Below are 24,093 nucleotides of genomic sequence, written 5' to 3' on the forward strand. Positions count from 1 at the left end.
GAGTGACCCCGGCTGTGACAAAAACGATAAAACAAAACAAAATTGATAAAACAGTTGCTAAATTTCTGAATAATTCAAAACAGTTTTGCGTTTTGTACCTATCAATTAATAGTTGACAGTTAAAAGACTGAAAGTTGTTTGGTTTTTCCACTTTTCATTTCAATAGCTCTCTTAAGCGGCTCTCATAACAAAACCATATTTCATAAGAATGGGTGAAACCAGAATTATCAGAACAAGTAAAACTTTGGAGTTAATTGTCAAAAACAAATTGCAAGAGCAATTTATTTACAATAACTAAAATTCATAAAAAATGACGAAATCGTGTTTTGAGTCATGATAAGACTACCCGGGCTGACCATCCAGAGTATTCCAGTACTGAGCCAGTGTAAATCCATAGACTGTATATAGACATTTTTACACTTGTGCAGATTCTGTTCATGTCATAATATAGACTGATCAGAATTACAAAAGGGCAAATTTAACACAGACGTGCTTATAAGCACGTCTGTGTTAGATTTGCCCTTTTGTAATTCAATTTAGTCGAGTTGCTCCTCAATTGTCAAAACATTGTACAAAAGAGCATTTTGGGTCAATACACACTCTAGGTTGCTAATTTTGAGTCCAGACTATCCAGCCCAGGTCAGTCCAGTTTGATTCCAGTCGAAGCTCTCACTGAAGTGAAGAAAAAGTTTTTTTGTTGCCATTTCCATCGAGCTTTATGTTTTCATGGACATTATAAGTCGAGGATGGTATTTTCATAAGGTTAAGTCCAGATTTCAATTTGGGCAGAGTTTACGGTCGGGGCTTTTTTTCAGCCTCTCTGCACCCAAGATACGAACCTGGAACCCGATTCCCATCTCACTGGACGCAAGACTTTCTACAGCGCAGACCCAATCAACCCCTAATTCCTAAACGATCCGAAATGCGCAGGAACTCCTTCAATGGACTGCAAAACAGTCGGGTTTCTGCCGGGTTAGCGTATTAGAACAACCAGATATTTAGTGTTGAATTCCCGTGAATAGACAGCGGGCGGGGTTTTTATAGGTCGCATCGTGACCCTGATTTTTTCGACATAATGAAGATTGATTTTTTAGAGGTTGACCCGGATAAATATGATTTCAGCCGGGTTCATGCCTATAAACCTTGAAGAAAAGGTCAGTTCATTTTGGTTGAAAACAAATTTTTACGCAGATGATGAAATTTTGCGACATTTCAGTTTTGATAACATTTCTGGCAGAATTATCACATAAAAAACGGTTTCTATGAATTATTTTTTCAAATTAGTTAACTGTTTCTGATCGACTTGTTTGACTTTTTGCAATAATTTTTTGAATTATGCATCAGTAAAATAAATGTATATGAGAGTCAATATTTCATTTTGTTCAACAACTTGCATTTTATTAAGCTGTTGAGGTGATGCAATGCTATACCATCCAAAATACTTAAAAGCGAATTTTTTCCAGTTCAACAAATTGACAGGGAAACCTGAAAAATAGAAGAATTTAAATATCTATAACACCATCAAGTTTCAAAACGTTTAATTTATTTGAGTAAATTTACTCAAAAAATGTTATGATTATTCAGGACTGACTTTTTTAAACTAGACTTGGAAGCGTGTTGTGTCTAACAGAGACTGTTAGAAAAATGAAAACAAATACGCCCCAGTTGTTTGAGCTTGAATTTTTTGTGCAAAATGGCATTAATTTGTCATTTTTAAAAGACTCTCTCGACCAATCTTCAAACATGTATTCATAATAACTCCAAGTACTTACAGAATATTTCAAAATAGATTTCACACTCTCAACGTGACCACATTTAGAAGTTTTTTACATTCCACTCTTGTTAGAAAAGATCCCCTTTATGTGATTGAAATTCACACTTAGTGTAATTAAAATCCATTCTTTTGATGTCTACAGATTTTATTCAACCAGATTTTCTGTAATTAAACTAATTAAATTTCACTCTATTTGATTTTTTTCGCAATTATTACTCAGCTGCCCTTATGAATTTCATTCAAACAAAATTAAGAAAAGTAATTACAAGCGAGGTTTTAAATTGTACAGCTAAAATGGTGAGTAGATTTCACGTGGAATCTACTTACAAAGGATAGCAAATAGATTTCACACATATGTAAGAGTTGTCCACAACCCCCATAGGTCAGCAAAAATTGCGTGGGGTCAAACAGCTGCTAATACTAAATGACAGAAATTTCGCAAAAGGAAAAATACAGTATTTTTTTGTCAGAAGGAAAGAGTTTTGCTAGTTTCCCTGCAAGCTGCCACGTTTGTTTAATTTAAAATTTTTTTTAGCCCTCCACTTGCGGTTGCGGAAAAAAAACCCCACGGAAAAAACCCCACTTCATTTTAGATAGGAAATAAACCCCCACGGAAATAAACTCCCACGGAAATAAACGCCCATGGAAATAAACCCCCCAATTTACTATTAAAGAGCTGCGTATTTAGCGCGTTCGGCCATGCCTCGCGGGCCGAACCAGCTTTTTCCTTGGTTTTTCAAACATATTTTTGCTATCCACGCACAGTTAACAGTAGTACGAAACATTTTCAGACCATCAAGGGGTCAGCTGTTTTCAACACCAGATGCTGGGACTCGAGGCTACATCACTGATGACAGACTATGGAGGGGAATGGAAGAGTATGATAGACACAGGAGAAGAGAAGCGAGACGTAGGCAAAGAGAGGAAGAGCACAGAATGTACAGAGATCTCGATATGACGTCATTCACACGTTACTACGCTGAAAAGGTACCATTCCGTGATCTTATTCTACCCTCAGTTGAGAGGTTGACTTATGAAAAGACCGTGGTCGACCAATATCGGGTATGAAAAGACAGTGGTCGACCGATAATGGATAGTACGTACGTTATAGTTACAATCAATTTTTTTAAATAATAATAATCGAGATTTTTGCGGAAAATCTTCACCGTGTAAAACTGAATTTGAAATGAACTTGCTCGTCCAGAAAGAAAATTGGGTACACTTAACGTCTATTACAAAAGCCTGTTGCACAAAGCATTCTATTGATTATAAAAATTCCCAAGCACTCAATGAGCAAATGACCCTAGCTATTTTTTGAGTATTTAAAATTGAGAGCAAATTTGATTTGGCTAACAAAATATAACTTTGAGGCTGGGCAATGTGCGTTGGCACAAGATGTAGAGACAAGCAAATTTCAAAATAGCACAGAGTAAAAGAGTCTCGAAGATGTTAAATGGATTCTCAGACAGGACACAGTTGTAAAACAGGGAAGTTTTGGGAAAAATCAACCTGGCAAAAATTTTGTTTGAATAAAACCAGATAATACACGTTGTCATGCAAAAGAAAAGACAATTGCATTAAGTAAACAACTCATTTTACCAAAAAAAATTAAAATCTCAGTTAAATTTTATACAGCACAAGAGCGAAGAAATGAGTTGACTAATGACTTGAATACGAACACTTTTATAGTAGTAGCAACCTCTGACTGTCAAAAAAGCAATTGGCCCTACATATGCAAGAACTGACAATGAAAGTCTGAAAAGAACCACAAAACAAGTGGACTTTAATTTATCAAAAACGAAGTGCATACATTCAACAAAAACATACAAATAACTATGTGAAAAAAAATGAGAAAAGAGGCATCGCGAATAACAAAACTGTTATAATCAAAACTCCATACGTTCTCGGAAAACTGTGGCGTCAAACCTAAAAGAGGAGATCACCACATATCAAAATCAACAAAAGTGACAAATTACATCAGAGAAAATTTTATTAGCAATAAAGTGAAAACACAAATCGAAATGAGGAATATTATTAGACCGAAAAATCTAAATTTAAACATGTTTCAATAGCAAGAGACAATAAGTAACCATAATTTAAGGTAAATTCTAAAAGAGCTATTACGTTTCAATACCAAACTTTAGCAATGTAAACAAATCGTTGGATAAAAACTAAAACCAATAGAGAGTTTTTGTTATGTTTCACTAAAAAACACAAAAAATTTGTCAATAATGAGACTAAATTGCAGATAGTTCAAACGCTACATTCTGAATTTTGAATTAAGACGTGGGAGCAAAATTATTTTACTGAGAGAAGTGACTTACACATGCTCATAAAATCCCGTATTTAATACAGTGATCAGAAGATCGTAAGAAACTCAGAAGAAGACAACGTAATGATAAAAAAAGTTAGATAACTTGAGAGATCCCGAAAAAAAATCAATTTCATTGAAATCTGGAAAAACTTTGGCTATCAATATTTTTGCGTCAACGTCAGATTTTTTTGTCAACAAACAAAACACAAATAAACCACAACGAGCGGGAAGAAGGAAATCTTCACATTCTGTTTACGAAATTCACAATATGCGCTGCTTGAAATATCATGTATCACAGATTTTTTGAAAACTGTTGAGAAGCAAAGCAACTAAATTGTGAAAAAATTTTGAAATTCAGTTGCGTTAAATTTACCATAACTGTTCACCATACAATAAGATTGAAAAATATCGTAGCGAAATTTTTACAAAAGCAGTGAAAACATTTCTTTTAACACTTTAAACTATGAAGTCTTAAGGTCAACTTCAAGCTAAAAAATTAAGAATAGATAGAGAAAAGACCAATTCTGAAGTTCAATATAAAAAATACTGTTATCTCGATGAATATCAATAAGCAGAAACTGAAAACACTAGTTATGTTTAATTTCTGCAACAATGCGATGATCATTTCTTAGCTTCTTCATAAACTGTTTTTCTGCGCAAACAAAAAACCAACAATTAGGGAAAAACATCAAGCGGCTACATTTTTCATTAAGGAACAGCAACACAGTACAAAAAAAGTGATCAATTCTGAATCTTTTGAGGAGACTCCGTTTTGATGCTATCTGTGGAATGTGGGGCCTTGGTTTTAATGAGACCACGTCCCAAGTAGCAAGTAGACAAAAATGGGCCAGATTAAGGAGTGAAACCCAGAAGCTCCTTAATTTTTTTAAACAGTTTATTCTGAAGTCAAAAAAACATTTAAATTTCTAGTCAAATCATTGTAGGAATTAAGGGATTCTTCAGTAGAAAACCAATAAGAACAATCCTCGGCCAGACTAAAAGATAAGAATACAAAAAGAACAACAATCGCAACCAATATTTTATTTCTGATTAATTCACATATTGTCATAGCCATAAAAACCTTGAGTCTTTATCTGAAAACATTGAAATTTTTATCTTCTGTAGAAGGCGCCATCATTAAAACGTGAACAAGACCTGCGTAATCAAGTAACAAGATTACGTGACTCTGGGATACAAGACGAAAAAACAACACAAGGAAAAGTCAAAATACTGATCAATCTTTTTTTGAAGATATTGTGTCCATGTAACAAAAGTATAGACAAACAAAACACTAATTAAAATACCGCAAATGAAAAATCCCCAATTCTGAGTAAAACCGGTGGTTCAAATTTACAGGACTGTAATTTAGATTAATGCAACAAAACGCATGGTCGAGATTTTGTTTCCACTGTCTGGGATGGTATTTTCGCTGTTACAATACTTGGATGCCAAATTTTTTACTCTCGAGCTGTTAATGAAAACAACGCAATTAAATTGAAATATATGCCATAAGGACAAATCAAATCAATTGGAGCAAAATTTTGATTGTCTGCATCATAATTTTTCTTACAATCCAAGTAACGATCTATTGGAGACTTTCCAATGTCCGATATCAACAAAAAATAGAATGGGAGTCATAATTTTAGTTTGCTTAAATAAAAATTGTGCAATAATATCTCTGGCAAAAAATTATTCACACTGCTTTTATGAAGCTAATGGTTTTTAATTTATCCTCTGAGCGGTAGAGGTGTTTGTTTGCAAACAGAATTTGGACTACTTTTTTTCTGTCATTTAAATTTGATTTTTGGTCTGATTATTTTTTGGGAATGGGATTTTTGGAAATATCTTATTTGTTCTAGCTACGCATTTTAGTCAGCTGAAAGTATGATATGTTGCGCCTAAATGGCCCAATAAAACATGTGGTTTTGAGATAAAACATCGAATGATTTTTTGATATTTGCTGCTTTCGTACCTTTTTTCACACTCTTCATCATTTATGATTGATCATTATTTAATTTTCAACGCATAAGTTTGATTAAAATGTCTCTACAACTTTAATATCATGGAGATGCAAATTGGAGTAGAAAAACTAGTAAATTTTCGAAAAAAAAAACTGATAATTTTTTTTTTGCTCATCTTGTCCCTTTGATTTTGTCTCACAATACAATGGAGCGCAAGTGCCAATCGTTTTCTGAAACAAGAAACTTGGTTTCTACAAAAACAGAAACTTGGTTCTGAAGGCACAATTAAGCTTGCACGCACGCACGTACGCACGCACGCACGCACGCAAACACACACACACACACACACACACACAGACAGAGAGAGAGAGAGAGAGAGAGAGAGACAAACACATAAAGCACACTCACACACACAAACAAACACACACAGATGCACACACACAGCCACGCAAACACACATACATGCACATATTAGAAACCCAGTGATTGTGGAATTTTTATCGTGTAAGATCTGATTAGATGCTGACTAAAAATTTTTATCGTGTAAGATCTGAGCAGATCTTACATGATAAAAATTCCTCTTATCAGAACTTACACGATAAAAATTCAGTTAAGAGGAATTTTTTCGTGTAAGATCTTATAAGACATCTTATAAGATAAACATTCCTCTTATCAGAATTTTTATCGTGTAAGATCTGATAAGATGGAATTTTTATCGTGTAAGATCTGATAAAACGGAATTTTTATCGTGTAAGATCTTATAAGACATGTTTTAATGATTTCAATATAACCGTATAACGTAGTCAAATTCCTATGAAACTAAAAAGTCGGTCAACTAACCAATTATGAAACAAAAAATGAGTCTTGATTCTGTTTTGGCGGCAATTTTATTGAGAGTGTTTACTGGGTACTTTGACTAAATTTAGCAGTCCAGGATAGTTTCGGTCTTTGAAAAAAAAAATATTTTTCAGCCTAGTTCGATAATCAGCGCTTCAGAGAAAGCCCTTGCCACTGGAATAACCTTTTTACAATATCTTATAAGTCATAAAAGACAGTATAAGATACTTTTCTCTTTGTTGCTCTGACGCTTAAGTGTTTCATGCTGTAGCTTTTCGGCTACTGCTTGAAAGCAACTCTGAATTGTCTTCAATTTGAAGAGCATGCCTTTCTTCAAGAACTTTTAGAGTCATAGCTTTCCGAATGTTTATCGTGTAAGATCAGATAAAAGGAAATTTTTATCGCGTAAGATCTGATAAGGCGGAATTTTTATTGTGTAAGACCTGATAAAACTGAATTTTTATCGCGTAAGAACTTATAAGAGGAATTTTTATCGTGTAAGAACTTATAAGAGGAATTTTTATTGTATACGATCTGAGAAACGTCTTATCAGATTTGATAAGAAGATGCATCCCCTTACAGGCTATTAGCAAGATGGTTTTGTCAGAAATTTGTCAGATCTTACACGATAAAAATTCCAGAATCTCTAGGGTATACTCCACGCGTCATATAAACTTTCCAACCCACACTTTCCCATGTTCAATCATTCTTTTTAGTGTAATATTCCGGAGCAGAATGTTGCAGAGCACTGGAACAATCAGATTAAACCAAGAATACTTGAAGAAATGACTGGTCTTCATCAGCAGCTACTTGAACTGCAAACAAGACAAGAGAAGAGAGAGAATATGATCAAGGAGCAAACAAAGAAACAGAGACAACTATCGCAACAGATCTATTCCATCGACCAGAAACTGAAAACATCGCCGAGGAGTGAAAATAATGAAGAAAAGATGGTTAGTATCTTCACTGTGTGTATTAATAAAAACGACGGTAACGAACATCTCTTAAGTAAGTACCGAACAAAAACGACGATACCAATCATAAGGGCTAACGCCGTTTTCGACTAGAAAAACAACGACGGTACCGAGAATTTCTCGACTAGTATTGCGCGTACAATAGGCATTTTCATTACTCAGGTTGACCGACCCCGGAAAATTTGGTAAGTTTGTAATACGGCTCTGGAAAAGTGTTAGAAGGAAACCATACTAAGTTCTTGTCACGTTTACTACGGCACCATACACGGCCTTATTATTTTTAAGTATCGTTTTAAGGCCGCATCAAGATTAATAAGGTTCCATAGTTAACACTTAGCAAAATTAATCAGGTGCAATGAATATTGAAATAGTCTGAAAACTGTCCGAAAACTCTCTCATAATAAAATGTCTTTTTGAGATGTTTCCAGTAAAATTTTTGGGTTTTTCTCTGCTCCCTCTTCATTCTGGGGTTGGGACCGTCAGTAGCGGAGTTCTTGAATTAGCCATGGGAGAATTCAACCTGAGCAGACAGTAAGACCGCGTCATAAAGTTCTCTCCAAGCAAATACAAGAATATCTAAGACTAAAACAAAACAAAATGCTAAAATGTTGTCGGAAAATTTTCTCAAGTCAATTTAAAAACTGATTTTTCAGTTTTTTGCAGTACAATCTGTATGATTTTGAATTTTCCTAGTCAGACATGAGGATTTGATTACTACACATATGAAGCATTGAATCAATTGAGATGTTTGGTTTTTAATATGCTGCCAATTCAATGTTACAACAGCTAACATTGTTGAGTTTTGCCTCCTCTATTATTTCCAATTTTTGAGTTATTTTTGTGTTTCAGGAAAGCACCGATGCTATAGCTTTTTGTTATAACTTAGAAGAACACCTCAGAAGGCTTCCAAAACTTGGTACGGCCTCATAACGAGCTGTAGCAAAATTTTTAATTTTAAAATGTTTTGAGGTAAAATGTTATGACCGACTGGCGCACTTGAGGATGAAGAACAATATCTCTTTAACGAACAAGAACAATAAGAATGTTTGAAAGATTCCTTAGAAGTCTTACAAAAGAAAAGTTGATACAGCCTTACCAGGTTGGCTACGGTGCCTAAGAAAGATTATTTCGGCCTTATACGGCACCTTACAGAGGTTTGTAAGTTCTCTATGGCACCGTATAAGTCCTATTAATTGATCAAAAACAGGTCAGAGCTGGGCATCCTGGATTGTATAAAGTCTGTTTTCCGGAAATTTGTAACTGATCTTTGGTGCTCAATCCGATGATATAGTCCTCGGACACATTTTTATTTTTCTCATTTTTATTTCTTTCGAGAAATATTTTAACTGTCTTTATGTCGATTATGTGTGAAGATTTTCAAGTGGAGGCTATTTTATCGAAGAATTAGAATTGAATTCGCTTCCTGTGTTATCTTTTGACCACAATTTAAGCATTTTATATACCAAGCATTGTGTAGTTTGTTACATTGAAGTCCAAACAAACGAAAATCATACGATTTTGTATCTGCTTTATTGTTTTCTAAACTCTGGATATTCTGAATAACACGCACACTGGACTTTTGACTGGAAAGCTTCAAAGAAAACAAACCAAAGATTTGAAAGTTGAAACTGGCATAGATTCTGTTGTTGAAATCAACCGAATTAACAAACGGGAAAGCAAAATTTAAGCAAAATTAGTGTCCTATGACGATTCAAGAATAAAGAAAATGGAAGTTGTGTAATTTTCGACGAATTGCGTCAAAGTAAAAAATGTTTAAAAGTGGCATAACAGTTCATTGTTTATACCTTTGTTTCCCAAATAGTTAAAAGAATTTTCAGCACTGAGAACTGACATATATCATCCATTAGACAGTTTAAAAATCAGTTTTTGACTATATTAATCAATTTGATCAGAACTCTTTAACGGATTGGATTATTAATTCATTTCATCATTGTAAAAAAATCAAAATTTTCTAAAATTTGACCAATTAATTGACAATTTTCTGCCCAATGCAAAGATGAAATCACGTTTCACTATTGCATTCGGGAACAAAATTTGATTAATGATTCAGAATAAAATTTAAAGAGCTGTTCACATTTTTCAACAGAGTCAGCAGCGCGGCTGTAACATTGCTAATAAATTATAAAACGGTCAAATGTTTATTGATTTTGAGCACCAGATCCCAAGCATATCTTGCCAGTGCACTGCATGTCAACGCCTATCTCGCAAAACTCTTGATATAGAACACGCCTATTTTGTTAGTCTCTTGAACTTACACGGAAAATTGTAAGATTTTGCAAGTTTTTTGCAATATTCTTACCAGAAACTCTGCAGAAACTCTGCAAAGTTCAACTGCAATTAGTCCCGTTTTAGGCTGAGATGCTGAATAAGCTACACGAACTGGCTTGTACAGACAGACGTCTGGCTTGTCTTACTCAAGATCGAATCCAGTCAGACATAAACTTCATAAAACTAAGGATGTTCAGACTGGAACAGGCAGAGAGGAGAGGCGAGGGTTGGCTGTATGTTAAGGAAGATCCAGCCCAAGCTCAAGCCAGACATGAGTTTTTCAAAGACCAGCAGCTGTTTTTGAGCCAGTTGAGTCCATTAGTGATCGCACCACCTGGAGCTAACACGGTATACGGAGACCCGAAGACTTTTGTTGAAGGTTCGAGTATGATAAAAAAATATACAGATTATCCTAAATTGTTTGTTCTCCTTAGTTTCTGTCTGATGGTATCCAAACTCTTCCAGAGTGACGATAGTTCCATTTTTGTTGCCTACAACTGAAATCGTGCCTTTGAAAGAAGCTCCTAATATCCGTTTGCTCGCATTAGCAAATTTAAATTGAAATTCAGTCCTCACAAAACGGTATAAACTGGTGAAACTCTAGGGAATTAAAGTCTCTTAGCAGCTCTTTTGTAGCTTTAGTAATCTCGAAGTGTGCATTTCTGTCTTTCCAGTCTTCTCTGCTTCTCAGCAAAAATGACTTTTCATTACTACATGCGTTTACTATTATCAAGTTGCAAGAATATGAAACACGGAGGGTCATCTGGTTTCGCTGAGGTAAAGAACCAGTCCAAAAGTTCGCTCACATGATCTGCGATTGTGAATACTTTTACACTCGGCTTGTCATTTCAGATGTATAATATTGGAAGTGCCCCCCCCCCCCAGTACGTTATCCACTCACCAATTACAGAGCACGTGTCATTACATAGTAAATCATGATGTAAAAATATGGCGCGTGCGTCGGGGGGTTCAAATAATATGTACCCACAAACTGGGGGTGGGGCACAAACAGAAAAGATCCTGCCAATCATCAAGTGCTTCCAAAATAATCCCAATTTTTTGAAGAAAATCTGGTTTGGGATCTATTCTGTCCACCCCCAGTGTTTTTGACCCCCAATTACAAATGTGTATAGTTGTATAGAACGTTACTATGTAAAAATAATGCACGTGGTCCTGGGGGTAAGAAAACATATTCCTAAGCTGGTGGCCGAAAAAGAATAGATCCTTTTTTAAAGCATTATAAAATTGAATAATTTTTTGTTGTTCAGGGTTTGGAGATCTGCTGAACTACCCTGATAACAGAGGCAGAATTCTTGACATCATAGAGAGTATGTTCAGCAAGGATGAGCACGAGATTGACATCAACGAACAGGAGGAACTGGAAAGACTTGAAAGAGCCCACAGATTTCAGGGATCTCTTTTCCTTCCTCAAACTCCACTCTGCGCCATAATGCGATATCTATCATAATTAATTTGCTTTTCGTCAATTACATTTGACTTTTCGTCCTCAAAAACGAGATAAACAGGTACCGCTCGGAGGTCCAGACTTTTCAACTAGTCTCTAATTATGTGATTCACCAAAGCTGTTTTGAGGAGGCAACTTCATTGTATGTAGGGCAATTTTTAGCTTTGTTTGACCCCCCTCAGTCACAGCACCCCCCCCCCCCCCCCTCAGTCACCCCCTCAGACACCAATCATAACCCAGTATTGAAAAAATTGTGCAAGATAACCATCTATCTTGCATATTCTTACAAGATAACAGGTTTCTTTTTAATAGCCGCGAAGCGATAGTGGCTATTACTGGGGACATCTTGAGATTTTACAATTCAAAGAATTTGAATTGTATTGGGGCGCTGTCTTTTTTTATATATCTGTTCACGCATTTTCGTGATTTCTGAAGTCAAATTGGATTAGTGGTTTTGGTCACGCCGAAACAGGAAGTGCAGCAACAAAAGCGAGTGGTTTTGCGGCGTGAAATTTTTTTACTCTAATTTTAAAGTAGAGTGAGAAAACACTGAATTGAGAAAAGTAGAGTGGGAAAAAGAAGCTTTCTCACTCGCTAGTGGTTTTTTGTTCACATGCGGCAATTTCACTATGAATTTTACCGTTTTCTTATTTCATTTTTTTGGATCGGATTTTTTTAATGGTTTTTCGATTCCATTCATAGTTGATGTTAGGCCTAGTTTTTTGTTTGAATAAAATTTCTCTTTCTCGCTATCGACTTTTTTACTCACATTAACTTTTTAAAATTTCAGGGCCTTTTACAGCTTTGCAGTTAAAAGTTGTGTGCGTGACGTAATTTGTTCTCCTTTAAGGTCAATTGCGTGCCTTACCCCACTAGAAAAATTGATTTTGGAACTCATTTAATGAATTTTAAATTTTATGAACAATAACTAGTTAAAGATTAATAATGTGCATCTAAGTAGTGCCAAACGTGTATGCCCCAATTCTTGATTATCAGTGTAATTAAAGTTTTTGATTTTGAATATTTATTTTAAAAAACTCTATAAGGGTTAGAACATAAGTGTCTCATAAAAATGACATTTCGAATCTAACCCAAAAAATCTAGTCGTCTATAAAAAGACTGTTGATCAATCTGTCTATCTTATGTCTTTAGTTGTTTTTGAAGGCCATAAGCGTCTATCGCAGCTAATCGCGGCAATCTGTCGGCCATGGTCGAACGATATCAGAAACATTAACAACAAAACATTTCCTGATTTTTCAATTATTTGATTAATAGCCGCCCTCATCTTCTCAGCCGGCTATTATTGCGCTCGTATTTTTTTTTACTTCGTCAAACTTTTTTTCGCTTTACCATTTTGCCGCTTTTTCGACATTTTGCGTGAAATCTTTTTGACTTCTCTAGGCTAGTTTCTCACTTCTCTCATTCTGCTAAAAGTGAATTTGAACATCAGTTGCTAAGCAAAACAATTCAAAATGAACAGAGTCGGTATAAAAAATTGAAATCAGAAATAGAAACGGGATAAACCCATAAAGCCCAATTTTAGATGCCCGCTATTTGAACGTCGTTCCTATAAGTCTTAGTTACCACCTCTAATGCTTATTGGTGTTGATAGTAGCCCCTGTAGCCTCTCTCTAAGAAACAGAAGTATGTTCAACTACGAAATGCCATCAAAATAAATCAGACTTAAGAAATATTTTTGTACAAAAATCTTTTTTTTTCAATATATTCTATTCGTTCAATCCCAATCGTGCTTATTGGAGTCAACGGCGGCTATTTTCCGGCAATCTGCTGGGTATGTTTTCAATTCATGTTAACGCGACACCACCATATCACACTGCGGTCCTGATAATTTTTGATACTCTGCAAAAAAAATTCCGTAGATTTAAATTGTTGATGTCCGATAGCGTCATATTTTTAGATTTGTAATTTTACGTCGTAGTTTTTCACCAGCTTCAATGCAAACCACGGTGATTACTGTACTTTCTCATTTACCACAGAGTTTTTCAGAAATGTTTAATTCTTAAATTAGCTGTTTAATGCTTAAACAGAAATTTTAAAGTTAACCCAGTGCCAATCGTTTCCACACAAGTTTAGAGTGTGGAGCACTCACTGTTTTTCAAGATGCTTCCAAGTTCTAATACCATCTTGAAAAATAATCAATAAAAGATATAAAAATTGTCCAGAAAATTGTTTGATTCCGTTACTTTTTTCTTTTCAAGTTATAAAGTTTTTTGTGAAACCTCAACTCGAAATCATCACGTAGCTAATGCCAGAAGGAAAAGATCGAGTGTACTTTATCGATTGTTTTGTGTTTTTACATGACCCACGTTTTGAGATCAGTTGTAAACTTTTGTGGAAACGATTGGCACTGCGTTAATTTTGTATAAATTTGTTTCAAATTTTGCTATATGTGCTCTCATTTTTCACAAAGCGTGATTTTCTGTCTAGCGTGAAAATTTGTTACAAGCTTTTGTAACCTTTTCCACGTTGTAAGTGACTAATTTCCTTACTATAAAAAGATTAAAAGAAAAATGCGTAGCTTCAAGAGATCAATTAATTTTTGAATTGCTCTCAGGTAAAAATGAAGTTTCATGCTAGTCTAATCTTATTTCTTACATTTTCATAAGACCTTCATTGCTTAACCACTTGCAGCTTTGGGTATACTACAGCAATAGCTGTGCAAACTGCTTTTTCTCTTGAAAAATCATTAAACTCTGGCAAGAAAAGCTGCAGCTCAAAAAATCTGGGGTCTTTGCGGTAGAAACTAATTAATTCCGTCAGTTTCCCACAGTTCTTGCATTATTTTAAAAAACTCATACTAAGTAGCATAGCGAGGGATCTGAAATGCAGGTTCTAAACTTCGTTGAGAATAACGTCAAGAAATCATGGGTGGATGTGCAAGCATTAAACATTTCTGAAAAACTCGGTGCTAAATGAGACAAATACTGTAATCATCGTGGTTTGCAGTGTAGCTGGTGAAAAACTAGGGCGTAAAATTAGAAATCTAATAAATTCACGCTATCAGATAACTTCCAAAACAGTGAGCAGAGGGACCTAAAAACAATGGATAAATTTAACTCATTTCAAACTTATTTCAACTCACTCCATAATTAACAAAAGGTAAAAGAATCTTTATTTATTTTATTTGTTTGACTGTTGGCAAATTTTTTAATAACACTCTTTTAATGAATTTAAGGCCTCCTTGTTGATCGTTAATTTTATTACTTGCCTTCTCTGTATATATAGCGAACTTTGAACCAATTTGTTCATCTTCCCTCTCATTGGGTGAGTCGCGAAGAATCAATTAACAAATTCTCATAGGTTAACATATTATTTCCGTTTAAGCACCCAATCAGAAGGAAAAGAATATCGCCCCATTTTTTTACTTGCTTTCATCTACCAGTTTCTAAAGAACTTCACCATCTTGCTGTGAAGCAATTGACCACGGTAGCCTATGATGAATTAATGATTCATATTTCAAGAAAATAAAGCACCATCTTCGAAATGGAAGGACAATTTTTTGCACGTAGTACCTTTCAAACAGAAGTTTCAGATTCTCTCTTGGTTGCAAAAATATCTGGTTTTGACAACGCTCATAGCTGTTGCGAAAGAGTTATTCCATTTTCACTACAATCTATCTTCTAGTCTTTTCAAGGAAATTAAAATTGTGTTTTCTGAGGCCATTGTTCCATCAGGGGAACAGTGGAGATATCTTTATACTGACATGCTTCAAACAAATTTTGTTGCTTCCAATTAGAGCAGTTCTTTGTCCACTGCTTTCGGTTGCAGAAAGAAATTGCCCCTGCTGGTTTTGAGATACCGGACTATTTGATTAGCTTTTAGAGCTGGCTTACCATCAGAATATTTTCTGATCACTCGTTGAAGCCCTAAATTTTGTAAGAAGCCCTAAATTTTGTAACAGAAGTGGGAAAAATTTTGTCAGAATGGGATTAGGGTAAAATTGAAGTTTCACGTTAGTCTAACTTTTTTTACGTTTTCATACAGTCTTCATCCCTTAAACCATTTATTGATTTGGTTATATAACAGCAATAGCTTTGCAAACTAGTGGTTATCATGAAAAATCATGAAACTCTTGCAAGAACACTCACTGTTTTCTCCTATGTTTCCAGGCTCTGGTACCATTTTGAAACATAATCATCAAAGAATATAAGAAATCTGCAAAAAAAACTGTCAAATCATAAAGTTTTTTTCTTGTGAATCCTCAACACAGAATCACTACCTGGCTAATGCCAGAAAGGAGAGATCGAGTATACATTATCGATTGTGTTCTGTTTTCACATGACCCATGTTTTAAGGTTACAGTTGTAAACTTAAGTAAAAACGATTGGCACTGGGCTCATTTTGTATATATTTTTTTCAGAATTTTTATATGTGCTCTCAGTTTTCACAAAGCGTGTATATCTGTCTAGCGTAAAAACTGGTGACAAATTTTTGTCGCCTTTTTCACTTTATAAGTCACTAGTTCCTACACCATAAATCGATTAAGAGAAATTTGCGTAGTTTCAAGAGAACAATTATTAAGTGTTTGAATTGACCTCAAATAAATACAAACAAAATTCCAGCCAAAAAATTTAGGCTACATACATGTTCAAAGTTGTGGAAAGGATATACCTCAAAATTCGTGACAATTTTCATGCACCCTACACGATATAAGTAACTCAATTCCAAGTTAGGCATAACTGAGTTATATCATCAAATTTGCTATATGAATCGTGAAAAGTAGGTACACGTTTTTTGTCACATATTTCCAACAAGCGCACAAATTTCTGAAATTTACCTTTGCGGCCACGGGCCACGCAATGATGACGTATGCGTTCTGCATATGGTTTCTTGAGAGCTCCATACACCCCTGACTGACTAATTGATTGGCATTTACAGCAGGCTTACCAGCAGAGTGTTCTCTGATAACTCGTTGAAACACCAAATTTCGTAGCAGAAATGGAAAACTTTTTGCCAGACTGGGATTAGGGTAAGAATAAAGTTTTACGTTACTCTAACCATATTTCTTACGTTTCCATACAGCCTTAATTGCTTTAACCTCTTAAAAATTTGGGTATATTACAGTAGTAGTTTCACGCTACTCTAACATTATTTCTTACATTTTCATACAGCCTTTATTAGTTTAACCACTTACAAAATTGGGTATTCTTTAGCAGTAGTTTGGTAAATTGCTGGTTATCTTGAAAAGTTATAAAACTCTTGCAAAAACAGTCACTGTTTTCAACATTTCTGCAGGCTCTAGTACAATCTTTAAACGTAATTTTTGAATAGTATCGACTTTACATGCATGACTCAAGTTTTAATATTAAATTTGCTTTTTTTGTGTGTGGAAAACATTAACCATAAGCTAATTTAGTCTAAATTTGTTTCAAAATTTAAAAAAAATTGTCTCAATTTTGCAAAGCTTGTTTTTATGTCAAATGTGAAAAATTGTGTTGATCTTTTGTTGCTTTTTCCGTGTTGTTAGTCACTAGTTTCCACACTATGAACGGGCTAACATAAGTTTTGTTTTGATCTCAAGTACAGACAATTAAATTTTGGGCAAAAAAGGTTGAAGCCAACAACATATTCAATATTGTGGATATGGGTTATCTCAATACTCGTGACAAATTGTCAGCCAAATTTTCGTATAGTTGATTTCTTCCTAAAATATAGAGTTTTTTACCTTGTGATTTCTCAACTCGGACTCATTACGTGGCTAACGCCAAAAAAACTGAGTATAAATTATTGATTTTGTTCTGTTTTTAAATGACCCATGTTTTAAGGTTACAATTGTAAACTTGTGTAAAAACGATTGGCACTGGGCTCATCTTTTATGATTTTTTTCAGAATTTGTTATGTGTGCTCTCATTTATCACAACGCGTGTATTTCTGTCCAGCATGAGAACTAGGGTTAAAATTTTGTCGCCTTTTTCCGCGTTGTAAACCGGCAGTCTCTACACTGTAAATCGGTTAAGAGAACAATGCGTAGTTTCAACAAAAAAATTAAGTGTTTGGATTGGTCTCAAACAAATACGAACAGCATTCTGGCCATAAAAATTAGGCTGATTATATGTTCTATGTTGTGGAAATGGGTTACTTTAATACTTGAGAAACATTTTTGGCTAAATTTTCAGATAGTTAGTTTTTTTTAAATATAGAGTTTAATTTTCTTGTGAATCCTTAAGTAGGACTCATTGAGTGGCTAAAGCCAGATAGGATAAAATTAGTATACATTAAGGCTTGTGATGTGTTTTCTTATAATTCATGTTTTAAGATTACAATTGTAAACTTATGCCGAAACGATTGGCACTAGGCTCAATTTTGTATGAACCTTTTAAAAATAATTTTATATGTTCTCTCATTTCTCACAACGCGTGTATTTCTATGAAAACTAGGGACAAATGTCTGTCTCCTTTTCCGCGTTGTAAGTCACTAGTTTTTACACTATAAACCAATTAAAAGAACAATGCATTGTTTCAAGAGAACGATTAAGTGTTTGAATTGTTCTCAAAAAAATACACGCAAAATTCCCGCCATAAAATTTTGGGCTAATTACTTGCTTAATGTTGTGGAATGGGTTTACCTCAAAACTTGAGACAAACTAAACGCCCTCTGCTTGATATAAGTAACTCAATTCCAAGTTATGCATAACTTAATTATATCATAAAGTTTGCTATATGAATCGTGAAAAGTGGGTACACGTTTTTTGTCACTCATTTCCAACAAGCGCACAAATTTTTGCAATTTAATTTTGCGGCCACTGGCCACGCAATGATGACGTGTGCGTTCTGCATATGGTTTCTTGAGAGCTCCATACACCCCTGACTGACTATTTGATTGGCATTTACAGCAGGCTTTCCACCAGAATTTTCTCTGATGACACGTTGAAGCACCAAATTTTGTAGCAGAAATCGAAATCTTTTTGTCGGGCCACGCAATAATGAAATATGCCTTTTGCACAGGTTTCTTGAGAGCTCCATGCACCCTTGACGATTTGATCGCCATTTAGAGCAGGTTTCCACCAGAATGTTTTCTGGTGACTCGTGAAAAGATTTCATTTTGTAACAGAAGTTTAAATTTTTTCTTTTGAGAATGGAATTAAAAAAGAATGAAGATTCACGTTACTCTAACCTTTTTCTTACATTTTCACACAGCCTTCATTGCTTTAACTAATTGCAATTTTGGTTATACTACAGTAGTAGCTTTGTAAACTGTTGGTTATCTTGAAAAATCATGAAACTCTTGCAAGAACTCTCACTGTTTTTCAAGATGTTTCCGGTTTCTAGTACCATCTTGAAACATAAGTGAAGAATATCTGAAATGTTAGGTGAAAATGTTAAGTATATGCAGATAGTTATTTTTCATTCAAGTTATATAGTATTTTCCTTTCAAGTTATAGAGAATGCTCAACACGGAATCCTTACTCGGTCAATGAAAGAAAAGAAAGATCGTGGATACGTAAGTGACCCATGTTTTGAGATTACAGTTGTAACTGTGTGGAAAACATAGACAATAAGCTAATTTAGTATAAATTTGTTTTAAAATTTCATATATCTGGTCTCAATTTTGCAAAGCGTGTTTTTATGTCAAGTGTGTAAAATTGGGATAATCTTTTGTCGCTTTTTCCACGTTATAAGTCAGTAGTTTCCACACAATGAACGGGATAACATAACAATAAGCAGTTTCATGAGAACAATTAAGTTGTGGAAAGGGGTTACCTCAATACTCCTGACAAATTTTATGCCCTCTACACGATATATGCAACTTAATTCCAAGTTTTGCGTAACTAAACTTCGATGAATCGTGAAAAGTGGGTGCACGTTTTTGTTTTTGTCACTCATTTCCAACAAGCGCACAGTTTATTGAAACTTGTCTTTGCGGACACCGTCCACGTAATGAGGACGTGTGCTTTCTGCATATTTGAAGCACAGTGCTGGAGTCAATTTTGTTTCAAAGTATCACAAGCTTTTTTTATTCTGATCACCCGCAACCATATTTTCTTTGTAATCAATTTCTCATACGGTTTGTGCCCAAATACCGGGTAGAGCACAAATATAAGAGTTTATCTGGTAACGGGGAAACATATATGACTTTGCATAATTCCAAGGGAAAGTTTTATAATGGGATATTTGGGAAGTTTCTAAGCTTTAGTTGAAAGAGATCCAAAATCAATTTGATGTACAGAATGAGATGTTGAAGTGTGCATTTGCCTTGCTCTCATTCAGCGTTGTATGCAGTTGCTATCTACGTTACGAGGCAGGAGATGATATCAAAAGTCTACTTAGTAAAGTGTTGGTGGATATTTTTAGGCGATAACCAAGATACTGACCCAAGGTGTTGAATGATAAGTTTAAAATATATATTCTGTGAACCAAGAAATTCTGCAGAGATAATTTTAAAATTACGCATCGTTGTTGCGAATTCTAGGGTATAGGCCGTTATTTCCTCGCCCAGGTTTAGGCCTCGTTTTATGAAAAGGCCATGCTCGACCATAAAATATGTATGAAAAGACAATGCTGGACTCAAGCAGCTCATAAAAAGACTTTAACTAAACCTAATCGTTCAGCTAGACTTTGGCTCTAACAAAATTTTTGATGCTGGCCTTTAGCTAGACCCAAATATGATTTTCCACTTTAGCTCGACCTAAAATATTCATACTAGGCCCAAACAATTGAAATTTGCACTGAAATTCACTCTTGCTTATAAAGTAGTCAGCGGGTTTTATCGTTCATATTTTTCAATGTTTCTCAAATTTTCCCGAAAAACTAACTGCACTATTTTTAATAAAACGAATTTTATAATCAAATGAACTAAATCATAACACACTTAACTCATTGCTGATGAAATGTCGATTGTTAGAGCTTTGTTAACTAGTTGAATTCAACCGAACACTTTCACTATATTGGTTAATTGCGTTGCGAAAACTGCTTTATCTTAACAAGTCAATTTTTCTTAAAACTTTTCGGCAAAACTGCCTGTTGCAACGCTAGTTTGTTGCTGCTAGTAGGTGTTACACATCTACAAAATGCGATCCTCGACCAATGAAAAGTGTTCGATTTATTAAAAGACCATGCTAATTTGCTATGAAAAGACCTTATCTGGACCCATGAAAAGACTACCTCGAAATTAGTTAGGATCTGGAGCTTGTATTTATAGTCATTATTGGACCCCCTACTAGAATTATAAAGTCTTTTCATAAGTCGAGGTCTAAACCTGGGCGCTCCGGAGTCTCCTTCTGATTAAACGCTCTCAAGCAAAATTTATTCTAATATTTTATGCCTGATCGATTTGTTGACTGACGCTATCGACTTTTCGCCATCAAAAACAGGACTAACACCTAAACCTTTATTAATTACACCCCTAATCCAACAAACTCGACCGCCCAAAAAAGCCTGGAAAAAGTTTTGGTCGTTAGTCCCTCAATAACGCATAAATGCCTCCTTCCAATTAAGCTGTATTGATAGAATTTTATTAGGTCGTCTACTGCTCATTAACAATAAAGGTGTCATTCTGGTCACGCATCCAATAAGCATGGTCCTGATAGATTTTAGAATGTATAGCTAAAAAGCATATCTACGATCCTAAAAAAAGTCTCCCGGTTCTCTGAAAAACATGGCACATCATAATTTAATACTCAACTGCTCTCAAGCGAAGTTTGCCTCAAATATCGCTGTCATGTCTGAACTTTGATGCCGGTCAACAAATTTCTTTTCGGGTAGTGGAGTTTTAGACTACTCTGGCATCATTCTTTGAGACAACTTTGGCTAAATATAATCCGTAGTTTCATAATGGCAAAAAGAATCTTTTTAAAACCAGATTTTTCACGCCTTCCCATGCTAGCCCTCTCTCAAAGTGATAGCCCCGTTATGTCATTTTTAAGGTAAGGGGGGCTATAGTGGCATATTTCTTTTTCGTCTAGTTTTACAAAACTAGACATACAAACGTCGTCATACAAACTTTACTTTTTCATCTATTATTCAAAGACAATTTTTCCAGCGTTGCAAAAGATTCAGTTATATGAAACTCTGGAGACGATCAATTTATAAGAAAAACTTTCCTGAGCAAATTTAATTTTCATTGAAAAATTCTTGCTAGCTCTAATAGCCAGAACGCAATTTGCAGTCTTGAATTGAACCGAGGATTTCCTGTTTTGTCTTAAAATCAGTCAAATTTGGCAAAAATAACTTCAACCTGAAATAAGATGCTTTGAAAGAAATTGTCCAGTCCGTTATTGTAAAATTTTTCTCATCGCTCTCAAAATGCTTCAAGAATCTCAGTATTATTTTAGACACCAATTTCAATGGTCTCTTAATTTGAAGCAGGGCCCATACCGTCATAGCTTGATTATCCTAAAAAACACATCAGAAAAAAAGACTGTGTTATTACCTGTGGTATTAGAATATTCTGCCCTTTTCCGTTTGTGCACTCAGCATGTTGGTGGCAGAAAAAATCACCGCTCAATCAGTCTAGAGACGTTCCGTTTTTTTTCTGGATGACCCCTGTTCTCTGTTTATGGCACACCTTAACCTTTGAGTAGAATTTTGTGCATAAAAAATATTATGTCGGGCTCAAATCACGCCAAAAAGGTTTGCTCTATATGCGATTTGAATTTCTTTGTGTCTACTCTTAACATATTATTCATGTAGCAAGTCGTAACCGCTAAGTTATGTGGGCTTCGTGATAATTATCTATAACCTAGCTTTAAAAAATGTGTATACTACTATACTCCCTTTGTAGCCCCCCCCCCCCCCCCCCCCAGTTTAGTGGTCAGATAACCTATAGCCCACCCCTCAATCATGGTAATTATACCATAATGTGATTCTATAACTTCATGGTGGGCTATAAATGGAAATACGCCATTATTTGTAGACATTTCTGCTTCATAGTTTATCCATTAAGAAAATGGCAGCTTACATACCTAAACGGTGCGCAGCTAAAAAATGTCGTGGAAAAACAGTCAGGTATGCTTTACCTGAACAGGGCCATACTTTCAAACTGTTCAGGCGAAAATGCTTATGCATATTTGCCACTGTTTCTATAGTCACAGTGGTAACAAAAGTGTTTGATAAAACCCTACTCTGATGACGAAGCAGTTTTTTTCAGTGTTAATTGGGAGTTAAGTGTTTTTTCATCTGTAAGTTATGCAACAGATAGGTGATTAATTTTTAAAAACCGTGAATCGATAGCGACTATTAGAGGGGACACCGTGGTTTCTTACAATTCAAAGAACTTGAATTGTATTGGGGCGCTGTAATTTTTTCAAGTTGTGTTCTCACATTTTTCAGTGACTTTGATCTTTCAAAACGGGATAAACAGGTAAAGCCCGGCGGGCATTAAGTTTCATTAGAGCCCCAAAGTGGGCTTTAGTAGTCCATCAAGTGCTTAGAGTGGTGCAGCTGCTGGGATGGCCTCAATTCAAGGTTAAGAGGTCATTTTAAGAGGTCAGAATGAGGAATTTCTAGGCTCAAAATTGTTCAGTTTTTCATGTTTTTTGTGAGTTTTTGAGTTTTTTGTTTGAATAATCTTAGGTTGAAGTTTTTAAAAATTGATGAAGGCCTTTTCCAAGACAAAATTACTTCTTTTGACCATTTTATGAGCTATGTGTTTTGATACTACGAACACAAACACGCAAAATGATACTAATATTTGCTATTTTTTCCAGTTTTTTGAAAATTTTTGTCATTTTTCGAGTTTTTCCTGCTTCAGGGGCCATGGAATCTCCCTTAACGTTTGATAATAGGCTATTGAATAGTTTCTAGTAATAATGGATTGATTTTCAACATTTTAATGTCTCAAATTTTGGTATTTTTTTGATAAAATCTGCATTTTTTTTAAGGTATTCCAAAGTTTATTGTCGATTTTAAATTTTTTTTGCATTCTCAAGAGCCAGAAAACCTATTCCACGATCTGATTAAAAAATTACTGCATTATTATTGTTGGTTTCAATGGATTTGTTTTTCAAAAAATTAACCGTTCGAATTTTAGAATTTTTTTTGGTAGAATTTGCAAATTTTTTTCAAATTTTTCCGAAACATGTGTCTTTTTTTCATTTTTCTTGTCTCAGTAACCAGGAAACCTCATCCAAGGTTTGATAAAATGTTATAAAATACTTGCCTGGGGGAAATTAAATGGCATTCAATATTTTCAACAGAACGAATTTCTATTTTTTAAAATCTGAAATTATTTCTAAAAACTATTGCCTATCGATCTTTGAACCAGTGAATTTTTAAGGCTTGGAATTGGGTTACTGAAAAGCCTCTAGATACACATAAATGGTTCCGAATACATTACTATCACAATTTTCGGTAACATTTCTTTAAAATTTGCAATTGATTTCATTTTTTTTAAAGTTTGTCGGTCATTTTCAAGTTAATCGATCTTCAAGGGCCAATGAATTTCATTCAGGTCTTGCAGATATAATGCTGGAACGTTTCAGAAGCAAAATTGGTTTTGAAAATATTTTGTAAATAGGTATA

The 24,093-nt window shown here is 34.8% G+C and overlaps 1 protein-coding gene across 1 annotated transcript; it reads left to right on the forward strand.

The window, feature by feature from the left end:
- Nucleotides 1-208: 208 nt before the first annotated feature.
- LOC142341233 (uncharacterized) lies at nt 209-20,029 on the forward strand. Its single transcript, XM_075392152.1, has 7 exons — nt 209-236; nt 816-972; nt 2,566-2,761; nt 7,603-7,839; nt 10,234-10,528; nt 11,418-11,557; nt 19,799-20,029. The coding sequence occupies exons 1-7, from the start codon at nt 209-211 to the stop codon at nt 19,931-19,933; spliced, it is 1,188 nt and encodes a 395-aa protein (XP_075248267.1). The 3' UTR covers nt 19,934-20,029.
- Nucleotides 20,030-24,093: the final 4,064 nt, after the last annotated feature.

This window comes from Convolutriloba macropyga, chromosome 6 (genome assembly GCF_964194025.1).
Source record: "Convolutriloba macropyga chromosome 6, txConMacr16.3, whole genome shotgun sequence".
NCBI lineage: Eukaryota > Metazoa > Xenacoelomorpha > Acoela > Convolutidae > Convolutriloba > Convolutriloba macropyga.

Bases quoted from the DNA above. Each gene is read 5' to 3' on its own strand.
- LOC142341233 (XM_075392152.1), top strand. From the start codon at position 209: ATGGGTGAAACCAGAATTATCAGAACAA. The intron at 2,762-7,602 runs GTACCATTCCGT...CATTCTTTTTAG, and splicing joins CACGTTACTACGCTGAAAAG to TGTAATATTCCGGAGCAGAA. The intron at 7,840-10,233 runs GTTAGTATCTTC...GTCCCGTTTTAG, and splicing joins AAAATAATGAAGAAAAGATG to GCTGAGATGCTGAATAAGCT.